This window comes from Leopardus geoffroyi, chromosome A3 (assembly GCF_018350155.1).
Source record: "Leopardus geoffroyi isolate Oge1 chromosome A3, O.geoffroyi_Oge1_pat1.0, whole genome shotgun sequence".
NCBI classification, from domain to species: domain Eukaryota; kingdom Metazoa; phylum Chordata; class Mammalia; order Carnivora; family Felidae; genus Leopardus; species Leopardus geoffroyi.
The window spans coordinates 62,531,953-62,549,802 of record NC_059336.1 but is presented as its reverse complement, the minus strand read 5'-3'; the positions used below and the strand labels follow the sequence as shown (position 1 = coordinate 62,549,802).

Sequence of the window (17,850 nt, the reverse complement as noted above, 5' to 3'; positions counted from 1 at the left end):
GAAAGAGCCCTGGAAAGCAAAAAGAAAGCATCATCTTACACTTATACAAAATCACAGTGCAGCCACACCAGGAATACTGCATTCACTTCTTGCCGCCATACCTCGAGGAAGACAATGTAGCTAGAAAAGGTCCAGAGAAGGACAAAAAAAAAAAAAAAAAAAAGACCAAGGGCTCAAAGTGGCTTTCACATGAAAATAAAATTTAAAATTAAACTCTTCAAAGTGAAATAGCAAGGGCGAATCCTGGGATGAAATTTAGGATAAATTTAAAAGAGCAGTCTTCTACTTTACAAAGTAACTAAATGTGAGTTATTAACCTCCAAGAAGTAATACTATCAGGTCAATAGGGAATTAAAGATACTTCAGAAAACAGAATCAAAATCGGTTATTTCCTATAACTGGGGCAATCAAGAGCATTTCCCTACATATCTGATACCATTATGAAGGTCATATTCTGTGAAAAATTCCTGAAATCCACAGAAGACAGAACCCTGGGGATAGACAGTAAAATTAAGTCAATATGCCACTGGTGAACTTTTTAGGACTTTGTGGGTCAGCGACACAGGAGGGAGAAAGATTCTTACCACCCGGTTCCACAGGGCACCCTGTTTACTTTGCATATCTGGGGTAAGGCGGATATATTGGGTCATCACCATGGCATTGCCCATCAGATTCCACAGTGAGGAACTGCCTGTGCCCACACCTACAGGGAGGAAGTAGATCAGTTCATACTCTTCAGCACCAACCCATTCAGAAACCACCAAGGACCATCCTAAAGCTGGAGTCATCATCTTTTGCTCCCTTTCCCGACACTCAATCTCCTACCTCTGTCACTCATAAATCTCAAATCCTTACCACCTTGACAGCTTCCTTTTCACAAAGCCCTTCTCAGGTGAAGACATCACAGCTATCACTTTGTCCATGCCGCAAAAACCACAGCTCAAACCCATTCCTCCCATTTTATACTTAATTAAACTTTAGCACCATAAAAAAAAAAAATTCCCCAGTTCTACCAAAAAGAGCTTGACCCTGAGGCCTCTGGCGCTTAATCACATTATTTCTTTAAACAATTGAAGTGTGAAGGTACTGCTCCCAGGACCTCAGGCTTTACACCTCATGAAAGTGATAATTTTTGTGTCAGTGAGACAGCACAGATGAGGCACCTGAAGCATCTGCTGAGTTAATAAATGATCACTCTTAGCGTCTATGTACACACTTGCACTTTGAGTTTTTGTCTGCTGTCTCACACTCCAGTGGGGAAACAGACTTGTGTTTCTGCACTGATTTGGTCTTCTTTGTAACTTAACTATATAAATCTTTTGGTTGATGAGCTGTGCCTAAAAGTCTATGAGCCCCAAACAGAGCAAAGCTAACCAGCCTCTTTGATCAACAGGGCTCCTGGACTGGAGAACAGGTGTTTTAACCGGCAACAGAATTTTATCTTCTTTCTCAGTCCAGCCAAGTTCTACCCTAGTTCTGCCTCCTGCTTTATTTCTAGCACATCTACAACTCCATCCGGAGACCTGCTCTTTGCTAGTGGCCTTCAATCACTTTCCACCATTTGCAGTTCCATCCTTCCCACATTCCTCCTATCGAACTCCCCTTTGTCCAGGCCTAGCGCTTGTGGCATCCGAGCCCGGCTTTGACCTGCTGTAAACTTCCAAAACAGGGTCGGGGGAGGAGGGGAGCTGACCCCTGCCCTTGCGACCCGTGGTTCCCAAACGCGGCGAAGTCCCCGTGGGCCCCCACCCACCGCCGGCAGTTTCCTTAGGGCCACGAAGGCTTTCACCACCCCGGTCTCTACCGATGAGCTCAAGTCCGGAAGCCCTCCCCGTGCACGACCACCTCGCCCGGGGTGCCTCACCCTGGTAGGGCTTCGACAGCGAGTGTTCCCGTTTCAAGTACTCGAAGGTTTGACCCGCCCCGACTTGCCGTGGCCCCTGCCCAGACCCCAACAAAAGGAGAAGGAGCAACATCCTGGACCCATTCCAAGCCGACAAACGCCGCCGCCACCGTTGCCACCACCCAGAGGGTCCCAGAGTCGCCGCCATCTTTCCCACTGCCGTCCCTTCATTAAAAGCCCGCCCCGTTGCCCAAGCCATTAGCCCAGAGAACCATCTGCCCCGCCTCCCATTGGCTCTCGTCAAGCCCCCGCCCCCGCAGGTGAGCATCTCACCGATTGGCTGGCTTCGAGATCAGTTGCCTTGCCAACCCAGGGAGAGGGAGTGGCCTAATGCCTGGATTCCCTTATTGGCGTTTGTCCTGCGGTCCACTAGGCCTGCTGGGATACGTAGTGATTTCCATTTTGTCTCAGCATTCTAGAGTAAATTTAAAGAGATAAAATGTTTCTCCCAGTTTCACACAGACGTTCTATCCTCTCTGCCATAGTCCCTTCGTGTCTATGCGGAGTTATCCGTCAGGATGTAAAACTCAAAGGAGAAATAGACAAATCCACAATTACTGTAACTGGGCAATTATTAGGAAAACTATCAAATTTATAAAAGACTTGAACACAACAAAGAACTTGACCTGATGACATTTATAGAAACTCCACTCAACAACAGCAAAAGACACATTCTCTTCAAGTGCAAAAGAAACATTTACCAAGATAGCCTGGGCAAAACAAAACAAACACCTCCACAAATTTAGAAGAAATGAAAGCACACAAAGGATGTTCTATCATGATGGAATTAAGCTAGAAATAACAACTGAAAGATTTCTGGGAAATCCTCAAATATTTGGAAATTAAACAACTCACTTCTTTAAAAAAATTTGTTTAATGTTTATTATTATTTTTTAAGAGAGACAGAGTGTGAGCAGGGGAGGGCAGAGAGAGAGGGAGACATGGAATCCGAAGTCGGCTCCAGGCCCCTTAAACAACTCCTAAATAACTCATAGAGGAGTAGGAAGTACTGAAGGACTGTAGTGAGTCTTCTAAGAAATGGAACAGGATTATCAATCCTTTACCTGGGTGGCACAGCAGGACACACAGGACCTGAAACCAAAAGAGTGAGGTTCAGGGGCACCTGGGTGACTCAGTTGGTTGAGCGTCTGACTTAATTTTGGCTCAGGTCATGATGGCATGGTTTGTGAGTTCAGCTCAGGTCGTGATCTCACAGTTCATGAGTTCAAGCCCCACATCTGGGTCTGTGCTGACAGTGTGGATCCTGCTTCAGATTCTCTCTCCCTTTCTCTCTGCCCCTGCTCCACTCATTCTCTCCGCCCCTCTCTCAAAAATAAACATTAAAAAAAAAAAAAAAAAGTAGGGTGCCTGAGTGGCTCAGTCTGTTAAGCATACGACTTCGGCTCAGGTCATAATCTTGCAGTCCATGAGTTCAAGCCCTGCATTGGGCCCTGTGCTGACAGCTCAGAGCCTGGAACCTGCTTCAGATTCTGTCTCCCTCTCTCTCTGCCTCTCTCTCTCTCTCTCTCTTTCTCTCTCTCTCTCTCTCTCTCTCTCTCTCTCAAAAATAAATCAACATTAAAAAAAAAAACAACAGAGTGAGGGTCATCCAGCTTCCCACCTTTTCCTCACCATTTCCATCACCCAACCAATAAATAATCAAGTCCTGATTATTTCACAAAGCCATCACATCCTTTTCATCCCCTGCTTTGTCTGTCTCCCAAACCACAACTGTTATTCTGGTCACCATCATCCACATGGTCCCCCAAATAAACCATCTAGCCATGTCATTTCCTGAATGTCAGGGTTAAATGAGTTGATACTGGTAAAGCTCTTAGAGCAGTGGCTGGCATGTAGTAAGCACTATATCATCATCATCATTATTATTAACGGAGCCCTTGTTGGTTCCCATCACCTGTGGGGAAAAGATTCAAGCCCCTCAACTTGGCAAACAAAGCCCTCTGCCACCCTTCTCTGGCTTTATTACCCACAGCTTCCTTTCTTCATCTGTATCTGCCAGCTTTCCCTCTTCCCTCTCCTTTTCCACAGCCCACTTCCTCCTAGAGGCTTTCCCTGACTTCCTCAGGCAGTGGCAGTTGCCCCACTCTGAGCTCTCAATGTTCCCCAAGCACATTTCTTACAGAGCACTCACCAGTTCTGTCTCTGTCTTCCCAACAAACTTAACCAAGTTAATTCTCTCTTTCCTGAACATAAATATATTTAATAAGAGAAACATGAATGTAAGCCTGTTTGATATTTAATATTTAAAATTAAAACTGTCACAACCATCGGGGCACTGCCTGGCTGCGTCGGTGGAACACGTGATGCTTGATAGTGGGGTTGTGAATTTGAGCCCCAGTTGGGTGTAGAGATTACTTAAAAATAAAATCTAAAAAAACAAAAACAAAACCCAAAAAACTGTTACAACCACTGATCATTTATAGACTCCACACAAAGTAGATATTTGGTATTAAGATATAAGGAATTGCAATGAATCTATTTGCGTCATACCCTAGCTTTAAAACCATTCATGGATATCAATTATCATAGGATAAAATCCAAATGCCTTAATGTAGCATTCAATGCCCTTCAACTTGACTCAAATCAGCCTGTACACACGTCAATTACAACGTGTCACCCTGAATTATGTGGCTCAATTAGCAAATTATGTGTTTTTCTCCCTGGCAAGGCTGGGAGCTCCTGGACCACAGGAAGCAGATCTTACTCATTTCCTATCATAGGCCCTACCCGCTTCCCCATTCCCTAACCCATCACCCAGCACGTAGTAGGAATTCCAATTGTTTTGAATAAAATTATTTCCATTATATTTCTGTCAGTTGGAATTGTTTTATTGTAATAAATATACATAAAATAAAATTTACCATTTTAACCACTTTTAAGTATACAGTTCAGAGGCAGTAAATACATTTACATTGCTGTGTGACCTATCTACTGGATTTTTTTAATGTTTATTTATTTTTGAGAGAGACAGACAGAGTGCAAGTGTGGGAAGGGCAGAAAGAGAGGGAGACACAGAATCTGAAGCAGGCTCCAGGTTCCGAGCTGTCAGCACAGAGGCCCGACGCAGGGCTCGAACTCACAGACCACAAGATCATGACCTGAGCTGAAGTTGGACACTTAACCAACTGAGTCACCCAGGTGCCCCTCTGCTGGATTTTGGATAGAGCATCTCAGCATATCTTATTGTAAAATTCACTGTGATGAAGAAAAGGGAAATAAAGGAGAGTGTGTCAAAGACAAAATACACAGGATAATAATTCAGATGATTTTCTCCAAACTGTTGCAATAAGGAAAATGCTCATTAGTAAGGAACATATCAAAGAAAAGGAAAGGGGCCTGGTGTTTCATAGAGGCAGGTAAACAAGGGAATCATCATGAGGAAGGATAGAGAGGGTTTTATCTGAGTCACTGAGGAAGGAAGGCAAAAGTGGGTCTTATCTCAGAATATTCTAGAACAGGATAGTCCTTTGAAGATGAAGTTAGCCATTTCTCAGGACTCAAAATGGGATGAGAAGGGACACAAAAGGGTGAGGGGATTTTTTGACTGTAGCTGGTTTCCAGAAGTACAGGGTTCATATAAAATTCAATACTGTCAAGGTGTTGAGAGGAGGTGCAGGGAAACAGAACAAGGAGCCATGTCTCCCTCCAACACCATGCTACACACATGTAGAGGCACCTTCTTGTAGCCAGGTCAGGTCCTGACCATCTTTTAGATGCTTAATGCTCTCTTTTTCTCCACAGAATCATTTCCCATGATCTAGGGCTGTATACCTCCAGCGTGGGGGCATTCACAGACAATGTGAGTTGTACATTCTAGCAGCTCTGGATGATGATTCCTCCATTTCCTTGTCTTCAAAGCCAAAGAGATACCTCCACTTAGGAGCCCCTTGAAACTTGATGCCCCTACCTCCACCCCATGTCAGAGGCTCCAAGGCAGCCTCTTGGCCCCATTCTTTCCTCTCCCCACTGCCCTTCCTTTTTAACCTTTCCATTCTATTTAAATCCACTCCCACCCAAAACCTAGGACCCAAAGCAGGGCCTAACTAACATCAACCCTCCCAAAGCCAGGTAGACCACTCTTCCCTGCTCAGATATCCAGGTAAGGATTTGGAATTAGGTCCATCATCAGCCCTACGATGGCAGCTAACCCAGTCCCACCCCTGACCCAGCTCCTTTCCTCCCCAACCCACTCCCCATTCCCACCCCGCCCACCCCCACCCCCATCCCATACCTCCAGTTCTCCAAGCAGACCTAGAGCACAGAAGGGGACAGTAGCTCTAACACAAACTAGCCAACTACTTTCCGGTGGCAACTTACAAATTCTAGTCTCCCCACAAGCCACAATTAAATAGCCCGGAGTGCTTTGGGCATACACAGATGATTCGGTCCAACTCCCAAACACCTCATTGGTAAATCTAGGGTAGGGCCCAGGGATTTGGTTTTGAAAATCTCTCCCCAGGGAATGTGATATGCAGCCAACTTCAGAATTACAACCCTTTCACATCCAGTATCTCATTTTGACCTCACATTGACTTGGTGTGGTGGGCAAGGTGGGCATTACCTCACTTTATGATTAGGACATCTGTACTCAGTTCATAAATTTTAAACAGGGTGCAGCACCTCAATTTAGGGGTAGGATTTTGAGATTTGTTTAAAGAACAAGTAACTGTAGACCTCTGCATTGTGAGTGTGAGCCATGCTGGGCTTAGAGATTACTTTAAAAAAAGAAAAAAGGAGAGGTTCCTGGGTGGCTCAGTCAGTTAAGTGTCCGACTTTTTCAGCTCAGGTCATGGTCTCACAGTTTGTGAGTCCGAGCCCCAAATCGGGCTCTGCCTGCTTCAGATTCTGTGTCTCCCTCTCTCTCTGCCTCTCCGCCACTCACGCTCTGTCTCTCTCTCTCTCTCTCAAAAATAAATAAACATTTAGAAAAAAAGAAAAAGAAAAAAAAATTCTTTGGAGGAAGATTGTGTGTGTACTGAGGAGAGGGTAGGATAGATGAAAAAAAGCAAAAAGATCTTGATAAATGTTGAAGCTGGGTTATGGGTATATGGGGATTCCCTCCACCTTTATGTATGTTTGAGAGTTGCCATAATAAAAAAAAACTTTTTAAAGTCTCCCTTGGAGATGATTACAAAATGTGCTGGGTATGCATTTGTGGTGTTTTCTAAATTTCCTCCAGGGAATGAAAACTGTAATTAACTGTAATCTGTGAAGTTCATTGTGACCCATCCAATATAATGTCATAACTAAAAAGAGAGAGGAGTCTGCAATCTGGAAAAAGAACAGTCAATGGATGAAAATATGTCTGAGTCTATCAATTCTGTCCAGGGAGAGAGTATTTCTAAGTATCCTGTGTTGGTTAAAATCAAGTCTACTCTCCTAACATATTCATAACGACTTCCCACTTAACATTCTAGCTCTCTTAGAATTTCTCAGTATATTAACTATTTAATTTCTCAGCATATTAGGAAATTAGTATTAGCATATTATTATATTGCTAGTACTAGTATGTTCATATGTTAATTAAGAAATTAGTATTTGGCTTTATCACTTCATTACTTCATAACACTTTAGTCAGTATGACTTACGCTCCCCAATGTGTTTTCCCATCAGTGAATTGATAAAAATCAATATCCTGAGGACCAGATCTCAGATCTGTGGTGGCTCTATGAAGGGGCAAATGAATTAGGGACTGTCTCGAGGCATCCAGATGCCTGCTTGTCACAGGTAAGTTGGGACATAAGATTCACTAAAAATTGCAGGAAGAGGTTGGGAAGGAGGAAGAACTCTGGCATGTGGAGTTGGAATGAAAACATCTGCCGTTTTGAGATCTCCCTCTACCTTATGACCTGAAGCAAATGACACAATCTCTCTTAGCCTCAAATTCTCTATCTGTAAGTTGGGTGATGAAACCTACCACACTGGGTTGTTGAGAGCATTAAATGAAAAAATGTATAAAGGATGAACATGCACACTGTAGACTCTAAAGAGTTCTAGAAGTACACAAATCACTATTGTTTATAAAGTTTTGTTATGGCTTGTCTACTTGTGTTCTGAAACGTGTTCTAGGAAAGGAGATTTGGTCCCTTTATTTTTATTTTGTTTAATGTTTATTTACTTATTTATTTTAATTGTTTTAATGTTTATTTATTTTTGAGAGAGTGTGGGTGGGGAGGGGCAGAAAGAGAGGGAGACACAAAATCTGAGGCAAGCTCCAGGTTCTGAGCTAGACTCCGACCTGGGTTTTGAACCCACAAGCCATGAGATCATGACCTGAGCCAAAGTCAGATGCTCAAATGACTGAGCCATCCAGGTGCCCCAATTTTTATTTATTTTTGACAGAGAGAGAGAGAAAGAGAGAGAGAGAGAGAGTGCGTGCTTGGGAGCACATGCAAGCAGGGGAGGGGCAGAGAGAGAGGGAGACAGAGCATCCAAAGCAGGTTCTGTGCTGACAGCAGAGACCTCAGTGTGGGTCTTGAACTTACTAACCTCAAGACCATGACCTGAGCCAAGTTGGATGCTTAGCCGATTGAGGCACCCAGGGGCCCCTGGATTTGGTCCCTTTAGAAGAAAGTATATGTACTGGAAATTGGTTTATAAATGGAATAGAAACTACTGACTGATGTGAGAATATTCCTCAGGGATCTTGGGGGGCAGGCAGAGTAGAAGTGTATAATGTGTAAATCCTATCACTGGGGCTTATAATTAGAAATAGGATATGCTGTATCTTCAAAGGTCAAACAACTAAAAAAATAAAAGTCTTTGGTGGGTATAATTTTCCTCATTCACCTTCTGCCTGTGGAAGATGAACAGACAGGAGCCCTGAGCTCTCCGGATGCTGGATGAGTGGGGAAGTGCAAGGGGACAGCTGATCTACAGCTATGATAGAAGCCAAGGGAGGGGGTGAATGAGGTTGGAAATTCCCATGCTCTGCAGCAAGCAGCACCCATTGCTGTAAGAAACTGCAGGCTCTTCAGGATGGGTGGGAGCCATGTGAACCAGGGAAGCTATCTTGGAAGTTAACCTGCCCGAAGTCCTGAGCCAACCAGATGATGGCTACTTCCAAAAGTCAGACTGAGGGTTATTAGCTCTAGGGGAAAAACCAAGAAGTCAAGGTTAGACCAAATACTGATGGATAAAAACTGAGATTAATGCATAAGGAGTCCAACTGCAAAAATATGATTGTAGAGGTGCCTGGGTGGCTCAGTTGGTTAAGCACCGGACTCTTGATTTCAGCTCAGGTCATGATCTCACCATTAGTGAGTTCAAGCCTTGTATCGGGCTCTCTGCTGTTAGTGCAGAGCCTGCTTCAGATCCTCTGTCTCCCTCTCTCTCTGCCCCTCTCCCACTCACACTCTCCCTCTCTCAGAAATAAACAATTTTTTAAAATTCTTTAAAAATATGATTATATTTCTTTAAATCATATTCCACTTGGTATTTCTTTAAACAACTAGAGTCATACATGGCTGTAAAAAGATTTCTATATTCTAAAAAATCATGAAGACTTTTATGATGTTCCTTGGTTTCAATGTTTCTCAATGAGAATGACAGCTTGGAATGCAAACCTAGACAGGTTTAGGTTTCAATTCTTGGCTCTTTTGATCTTATTGATCTTGTATGACATTGAGCAAGTTATTTAACCTCTTTGGGACCCAGTTTTCTATCTGTAAAAGGAGAATGATAGTAACACCTACCTCAAACAATTGCTATAAATATTTAAATGAAGAAAGGAGTGAGGGCGCCTGGCTGGTTCAGTCAGAAAAGCATAAGACAGTTGATCTCTGGGTCATGAATTCAAGCCCCACGTTGGGTGTAGAGATTACTTAACAAAAGGGCACCTGAGTGGCTCAGTCGGTTGAGCATCTGACTCTTGATTTCAGCTCAGGTCATGATCTGGCAGTTTGTGAGTTCAAGCCCTGCATTAGGCCCTGTGCTGACAGCTCAGAGCCTGGGGCCTGCTTCAGATTCTGTGTCTCCCTCTCTCTTTGCCCCTCACCCACTCGCACTCTGTCTGTCTCTCTGTCTCTGTCTCTCAAAAATAAATAAACATTAAAAAAATTTTTTAAAGAAACTGGGAGTCTCTGGAAGGTTTTGATCAGAGGGGGTTTATCATTTAAGTGTTTTAGAGAATCACTCTGCTGCTGGCTTGAGAAAAAACTGTAGGGAGGAAAGGGCAGAAGCAAGGAGACCAAGTATATTGGTAATCCAAGTGAGCAAGGAAGGTGCCTGGGGCCTGGGTGGTGGCAGCAGAAGTGAGGAGAGGTAGCTGGATTTTAGATGTATTTTCAAGGTACAGTTAACAGATTTGTTGATCGATCTGATAGAGTTATAAAGGAAGCAGAGGAAAAAAGGATAATTCCAAGATTTTCTGGCTACAGCAGCTGCAAAGATGGAATCGTCATATACTGATAGGAGGGAAATCATGAGAGAGATATGTTTTGGAGGAAAGATATTTTAATTTTGGTGGTACTGGGTTTATGCATCTACTGGAAATCCAAGCAGAAAATGGGCCCTCTGATCCTAACCATCATCCCAGTAAGACCAAATTCCCAATATTTAAGAAGAGCAGTTGGGGGTCAGGGTCGGAGGAAGTTTGTCAGCTGATTAGTGTTCAGTAGAGAGGACTTTCCCTCACCTACTGTGATAGCCAGCTTCTAAACGGTCCCCTTTGACCCCTGCCACCTGCTCCTGTAGGGTCCTTTCCCATCGTGTATCAATTTTGGTCCATATGACCATATGGAAGATGTGGTGGTACGTCATTTCTAAGGCTAGGCCATAAAAGACATATGGCTTCCATCTCAAATCACGTATTACAGGCAAAGCCAGCTACCATGTTGTAAATAGCCCAATGGAGAGGTCCATGGGACAAAGAACCAAGTCCTCCTGCCAGCATCCATGTAAGTGAGCTTGGAGGTGAATCTTCCAGCCCCAACCAAGCCTTCAGATGACCTCAGCCCCAGCCAACATCTTGACTTCAATTTGTGAGAAACTCTGAGCCAGAACCACCCAGCTAAACTGCTTCCCAGTTCCTGACCCACAGAAACTATGACATAATAAGTGATTATTATTTTAGGCCACTAAGTTCTGCATTTGTTATGCAGCAATAGGTAAGTAACATACCTGTCAAAGTCAAGCGAAGGAGATGCTCTAAGAAAACTTGGAGGGAAAAAAAAAAGAAAAAGAAAATTCGGAGGGTCCTGCAAGAAGAGAGACTGGCATCTTATTCCACAATTAGACCTCTGCTTAGGCAGTAGACTTACTATTTTGCCCTGGGTGGTCTACACTGCAACCATTGGGTGGACTCATTCAACAGGGGCTGCCTGACAGGCAAAGTGTATCTCAACGGCAAGAAGCTGGAGGGGAGGAGTCCCAACGAGGGCTGAGGTGAACTTTCTACTACCAGAAACCAACAACTGGACACAAACAACATTCAGTCAAGTGGCAACAACCACAAAGTCAGGGGCGGAGGGGAAGGTTTCAAACTATGGGAGATTAAGCAAAGACAAATTCTCTTTCTTCCCCTCTTGCCCTACCAGGCCCCAATATTGGAGAAGTTTGATCCTGAAAATGAAGAGGAAAGTATCCTAGAACCAGCACATGACCCACTTCGCTTGACACATCCACACATCCACAAACACCTCCCCCTCCCCTCTCCAAAACTGGCTACAGTGATTGGAGAACTGAGGACTGACCAAGGCCCTTCCCCACTCCAAGTCCAGGGAGCAGTAACTGTGATCTCCAGTTAGGGACTCTCTCCCCATATAAAAGCCTATAGCAGACTCCTGATTGGAGCTTCTTGGTATCCTGTCCACCCTAGATGTCAATTGTTATGGCCTGAGGTACTTTGTACAGGCCTGGTCAGTTGTCTGTCTCCAGTAGAATCCATGTGAAAGGAGGTGGGACAGGTCCCCAGAGAATAGGGAGTACTGTTCCCTGAAGAAGGGGACAGGAAGCTGGACAGCTCAGAGCAACAGATGCCCACTACATCTAATCCTGTTGATCTTTTTTTTTTTTTTTTTTTTAATGTTTATTTAGTTTTAAGAGAGAGAGAAAGAGAAGCACAAGCTGGGGTGAGGCAGAGAGAGAGAGGGTGACACAGAATCCGAAGCAGGCTCCAGGCTCTGAGATGTCCACACAGAGCCCAATGCGGGGCTTGAACCCACCAACCATGAGATCATGACCTGAGCCAAAATCAGACGCCCAACCGACTGAGCCACCCAGGTGGCCCTGATCTCTCTCTTTTTTTTTAAATTTTTATTTGTTTTTGAGAAAGAGCGAGAGGGCGAGTGGGGGCGGGGCAGAGAGAGAGAGGAAAAGAGAGGATCCCAAGCAGGCTGTGCACTGGCATTGCAGAGCCCAATGCAGGGCTCGATCCCAGGAACCTGTGAGATCATTACCTGAGCTGAAATCCAGAGTAGGACCCTTAACTGACTGAGCCACCTAGGCACTCCATGATCTTGTTGATCTTATCTTTGCCTTCTCTTGATTGCTTAGGAAAATTACACATCAGAGAATTTAAATGAGGATAGAACCTGATTATCAGACCCAGTCCCCTCATGTTGGAGATAAGGCCCCAAGGCCCTTCGGGCCTCGCCATTTGTTGAAGGCTCTACAGGTATTTGGTACCTGCGCAATTGTTTGGGACAAACCTGTAGAAATCTGGACACTTGGGAATGAAGGTCTCAAAGGCCGTCTCCTTTTCTGGGCAGGGCTGGGAGACAATAAGATTCAGTGATCAGGAACTTGCCTCACTGATCTGCCTGGGGAGATTTATTGCCTCATGTGGATTATGCCAGGCACTGTGGGTGTGGGTATCATTTATAAGGAGACCATTCAAACTCCCACCAGTCTTCCTAAGTTTCATCCAAAGAGAATTCCAGTGGATGCTCATGAGCAATGCATGAGACTGACGCCAGTATTTTTCAAATTGGAGATCGGCCAAGAAATCACTTTAGTTAGGTGCAGGGCAGACTTTTTTTTTAAGACATAGGCTAGAGTGGAAATTGTATTAAGGGGTAAATGCAATTTCATGAAACAGTTTTCTAGCTGCAATTTTATATATAAAACTACTGGCTAGAAGCTTCCTCCTCATTTCCCATTCCTGGCCCCCAACAGTATTATTCCTAGCCCCTTTTTTTAGGAAAATCCAATTCATTCCACAAATGCATATGGAATACCAAGCATGTTGGATACAGAGATGACTATGACACAGGTTTTGTCCTTGAGGGACTCTCAACCCAGTGGGAAATGGACTACAGTCCAGAGTAAAGGAGAAAATGAAGTGGGCAGAAGGAGGCAGAATACAGAGAAACAATTTCTGGGCAGTGGATAGGGAAGTTGGGGGAACTTCTGTTTTCTATTTATGATTTGAATTTGTTGCAAGGAGCATGTATCATTTTGGCAATTTTAAAAGCCCAGTAAAAATATAAAAATACAGGAATGAATAAATGAATAAAATGTAATATGAAAGTCCTGGCCTGAGGGAAGGAAAAGAAACATATTTAGGAGCAGTGCTAACAAACTTGGGCTCATTTAGTCCCTTTAGTACAATCCAAGGGTCTCTTGATCCCCATCTTAAAAATGGAGAAATCAAGACCCTAAGAAGTCAAGCAGTATTGCCCCAATTCACCAGCTGGTAAGGGACAGAGCCCATGGCATTTCTGCTATAGCCTGTTTCCATTTGCCAGCTATGAAAAAGGGTTGGAAACTAGGGACAATGACTTCAAGAAGTTGTTCTTAAGCTTTTGTAAATACTCAGTGTTTTTTATCTTGCTCTTCCTTACTTTTCTCTGGTGATTAACAGTTAATCTCTTAACATAAAAAAGGGTCTTGGTGTTTTTGGAGGCAGAAGGAAAAGCTTGTTGGGGTAGCCAGTCTTGGGGACACGGCTCTCCAGTGCAGGAGGGGAGGAGGAAAGCAGAAAGGGGAGTAGGCAGGGCCCTGGAGCTCAGCCCCTCTCACACCTGTGCTTGCCTGGGACTCTTCACAGGGGCTCTGCTCTCCCCAGGAGGACTTGCCTTCTGGGTTGTCAAGTCTCTCAGATCTGAGTGACAGGCTTCCCACTTTCCCACTTGCCAGCCTTTGCCTGAACCTGCATGCACCATGACAACCCCTGTCATCTCCAGCAGCACTACCTGCACCCCAGCCTCCTTTGTTCCCTTACCACGGAGCCCCAAGGGGTCCAGATGTGGTCTTGTTTAGTCCCTGATGATCTCCCTTGGCCTCTCTTTTCTATCATCCTCTATAGACTTTCTGTCTCTGCAGGGAAAGAGAAGGGAAAGAACTCGAAGACAGTAGCTAGAGTTGGATGCAGATACACAGTGGGGCTAATGAAATCTGAGTGTCCTCTAAAAATCCCTGCCTTGTCATGTCCATCACCATCATGGTTACTGATCATGTTCACTGAGCTCTTACCAGGTGCCAGGCATCATCTGACTCAATACTCCAGAATGTCCCAGAGTCCCAGGTTACACAGGCAATCCATGGCCAAGCCAGCCCCACAGTGTGCCTCCTGAGCTGTGCCTGAACCCCTATGGTGAGGCATCCTCCCTCCTGTGGTCCTGTCCCAAAGGAGAACAATTTGTCCTATGGCCATGGAGCTTTGAAACCTACCCAATTAATACAAACGCTTCCTCCCCTTTGCTGTTCTGGCATTCTACTTCCTGTCACAGGCATATCCTATTATTGGCCTGAATCCGTTGTTCTGATGCTTTCATCCCCTCCTCTGGCTTAATGAGGTGTCTGTCTCAGGTAGAAAATGATACCAGGTCCTCATGTCCCCACTTGTTGGGGTGATCTGAGTTGAGATTTGAGCCATGGTACCATCTCAGTTACCCCCATGCTTGCTCTGTCCCTCTGTGGAGGGATGACTGCCCCTTCTTTCCCAAGACAATTTAATAGCACAGATATAACTTGCAAATGCTCAGGGTTATTGCAGATTTGCGGAGAGCTGGTGAACAGGCCACTGCATGTATTGATGTGGCCCCTCCCTCACTCTGAAAATTGCTCCCAACCAGGCTTTTGAACCCCAGGGCCCACAGCATCCTCCAAGGGACTTAGGGGGGGCAAGGCTCTGAGCTCCACCAGCAGATGGGCTGCTTATCTGGCAGCAGCTCCTCATCCTGGACACCCAAATGTTGAAAAGGACTAAGAAAACAGCCTGGGAGGATCACAGCCTGAGGAGTGGAACAGGAGATCCCAGGTTACTATTTAGGACCTTGTTCTTCATTGGATTCTTAGGGTCAGCACATCGCCAGGTACAAAATAAGGGGCAATAGACTTTTAAGCCTGTCTCCCTGCACAGGACCAGAAAGGAGTGCTCTCCGGGAGGTGTAGACATGCTGCCATAGGGCCCAGAAAGAACCTGTCAGGTCCCAAAGTCATGAGTGGAGTGCTCTGCGATGCTCAGAAGTCAGGTACCAGACCCCTCTGAGAAAGACCTTCCCCAAACTCCTTACTTGCAAGTGGAGATAATTCAGGGGAGTAAGGGCTTCCACCCTGCAGCAGAGAAACAGGTCTGACCCCCAAAGTAGACAGACTTCTCATTTGCACATCTCTTTCTGCACTTCTCACAGCCTGGTTCACAGAAGCCACACATTTGTCCAGGCTTCCTGACTCTTCACACAGATAGACCTCCATCTCCATGTTGTCCCCACCGATCTGTGGGAGAGGTTTTTCAACTCTGCAGATGAGAAAAGTTTAAATGCCCTAACCAGAGATAAAAGCCTAGCAGGAGAGGCACCTGGGTGGCTCAGTTGATTGAAGATCTGGCTCTTGGTTTTGGCTCAGGTCATGATCTCCCAGTTTGTAGGCTGGAGCCCCACATTAGACTCTGTACTGGCAGTACGGAGCCTGCTTGGATTCCCTCTCTCTGCCCCTTCCCTGCTCACTCGCTAGATAGATAGATAGGAACAAATTTTAGGGGGGAAAAAAAAAGCCTGGCAGGAAATGAACCTGGACTCCAGTCTGGACCTCAAATAGCTCCTCTGACACTTTCTGAGTTACGCTGCTTTTAATTTTTTTCGAGAGATTCTTGTCTTCGCTGCCAGATTGAAGGCTCTGGGTGGGCAACAAGGTATTTCATTTCTTTGTTGATTCTGTTCTATTCACTTAAGTACGGATGTGAATGCAATTGTGGATGGGTGGAATTAAATGAACTTTAGCAGAGACTAACTCTTCTTACCAGATTCCCACTTAAACCCAAGTATCTCAAAAGCTTTTTTTTCCCCTTCCCTTTGTTGAGTTCTCTTATTGGACTCAGTGCATATACAGGGAGCTTCTGAGTTTGACAGTTTGAAAAGGGCAAAATAAAAATAGCCGATTGGTCAATAATAGAATGGTAAAGTCTCTAAGTACCATGGGAAGGGTGTTTCCAGCTGGCTGGAAAAAGATGAAGTGAGGTGGACAGAACCCTCTCTGAAAGCTGGGATTGCTCTGAGGTGATGCAGGTGGCTCATCCTGTATTGGTGGAGAAGGGAGGGAACAGCCAGTCCAAGGTTCCACTTTCTGTTTTTGCTCTGTCTTGGCTAGTGCCCATCCGGGGGCTCCTGCTCCTTACAAAAGTGGCCAGCTAGAAACACTGTAGAATATGAAGTGAGGCGCCTACCTGAAAGGGACTGCTTCAGGCTGGCCTAGTATGCACAACACTATAGGATTGTTCCTCTCTGTTTGGGCTCTTTCCGGCTGCTATTGATTGTTGCTTTTATTGGCAAACAGTATACCACAACAAAAATAAACACATGTGTTTGTGCAGGGAGAGAGTAAAATGGATTCTGTGTCTCCAGGGTTGGGAAAAAAACTTGCTCTGAGACCCAGTGGTCAACCTGGTACCCGATTCCCTATTTTGTGCACCTCTGCAATTATTGTGAGGTTGTTTGTCTGTCTGTCTCCTTCCCCCTAACAGGGCAGGCGGCTGCGGTCTTCCCCACACCTCCTGAGTGCTTGGTGCTCAATTCACAGTCGCTAACTGACACCAAGGTAGGGCCATCCAGGAAGTAGTCATTTCAGGGCTAGGCCTGGTGCCACACCTCTCAGCTCATTTTCACATGCGTCTGCCCCAGCTGGCCAGTCACCACCACAATTTGGGGTTAGGGGTTTGGTCTGGAAGGGCAGGCAACAACAACATCAGCTACACAGAACATTCAGAATTGTCCTCTCCTGTTCAATGCCTAGGCCAAGTGTTCTCATAAACTTAGTGAGATGGTGCCGCCTTGTCATTCTTACTCCCGTTTTATAGATATAGAAACCTGGTCTGAGACACACTCCAATGTGCCTTACCAGTCACACAAGCCTGTTTTGTTTTGTTTTTTTTTTTTTTCAATGTTTATTTATTTTTGGGACAGAGAGAGACAGAGCATGAACGGGGGAGGGGCAGAGAGAGAGGGAGACACAGAATCAGAAACAGGCTCCAGGCTCTGAGCCATCAGCCCAGAGCCCGACGCGGGGCTCGAACTCACGGACTGCGAGATCGTGACCTGGCTGAAGTCGGACGCTTAACCAACTGCGCCACCCAGGCGCCCCAAGCCTGTTCTTAAAATAGCAAACTGGAGGGACTCCAACTTGTGCCTAGATTCAATTTCTTCATCTGTTAAATGGAAAAATAACACTACCTCTTAGTGTTGTGCAAAGGATTAAATAAATATTATGCATGTGTGTTTACTTGCTTATTATCTGCTCTAGACCGTAAACTCCAGGGGGCAGGGGCTTTGGCTTATTCACCGCTATATTGTCAGAGTCTGGAACAAGATGCCTGGCACAAAGGAGGGACTCAACATTTGCGTCCTAACAGGAAATGACCTGAGATAAGACTAGGACGGACCCTGGCCCTTCTTTCTGCGGGTACAATCTATATCCTCAGTTTCCCAGATTCTCCTCCAACCAGGCAGCCACTGGCCAAAGGATGTCTCAGACTGGGGGCAGGGCCGTGG

General features: G+C 45.2%; 1 protein-coding gene across 9 annotated transcripts in view; it reads right to left on the bottom strand.

Moving 5' to 3' along the window:
• LMAN2L (lectin, mannose binding 2 like) overlaps nucleotides 1–17,850 on the bottom strand; it is an 80,447-nt gene that overhangs the window by 61,923 nt on the left and 674 nt on the right. For 2 of the 9 annotated variants that reach the window (XM_045445850.1, XM_045445853.1), the window contains exons 1-2: nucleotides 1,865–2,090; nucleotides 585–703 (exon numbers count right to left, since the gene is read on the bottom strand). The exons of 1 other annotated variant lie outside the window; for it this stretch is intronic. In XM_045445850.1, coding sequence (XP_045301806.1) covers nucleotides 585–703; nucleotides 1,865–2,051 — 306 coding nt within the window. In that variant the 5' untranslated portion in view covers nucleotides 2,052–2,090. Of the gene's footprint in view, nucleotides 1–39; nucleotides 62–584; nucleotides 704–1,864; nucleotides 2,094–17,850 lie in introns of those variants that run through there. 6 more of the 9 variants (XM_045445852.1, XM_045445851.1, XM_045445854.1 and 3 more) reach the window with 6 other exon arrangements.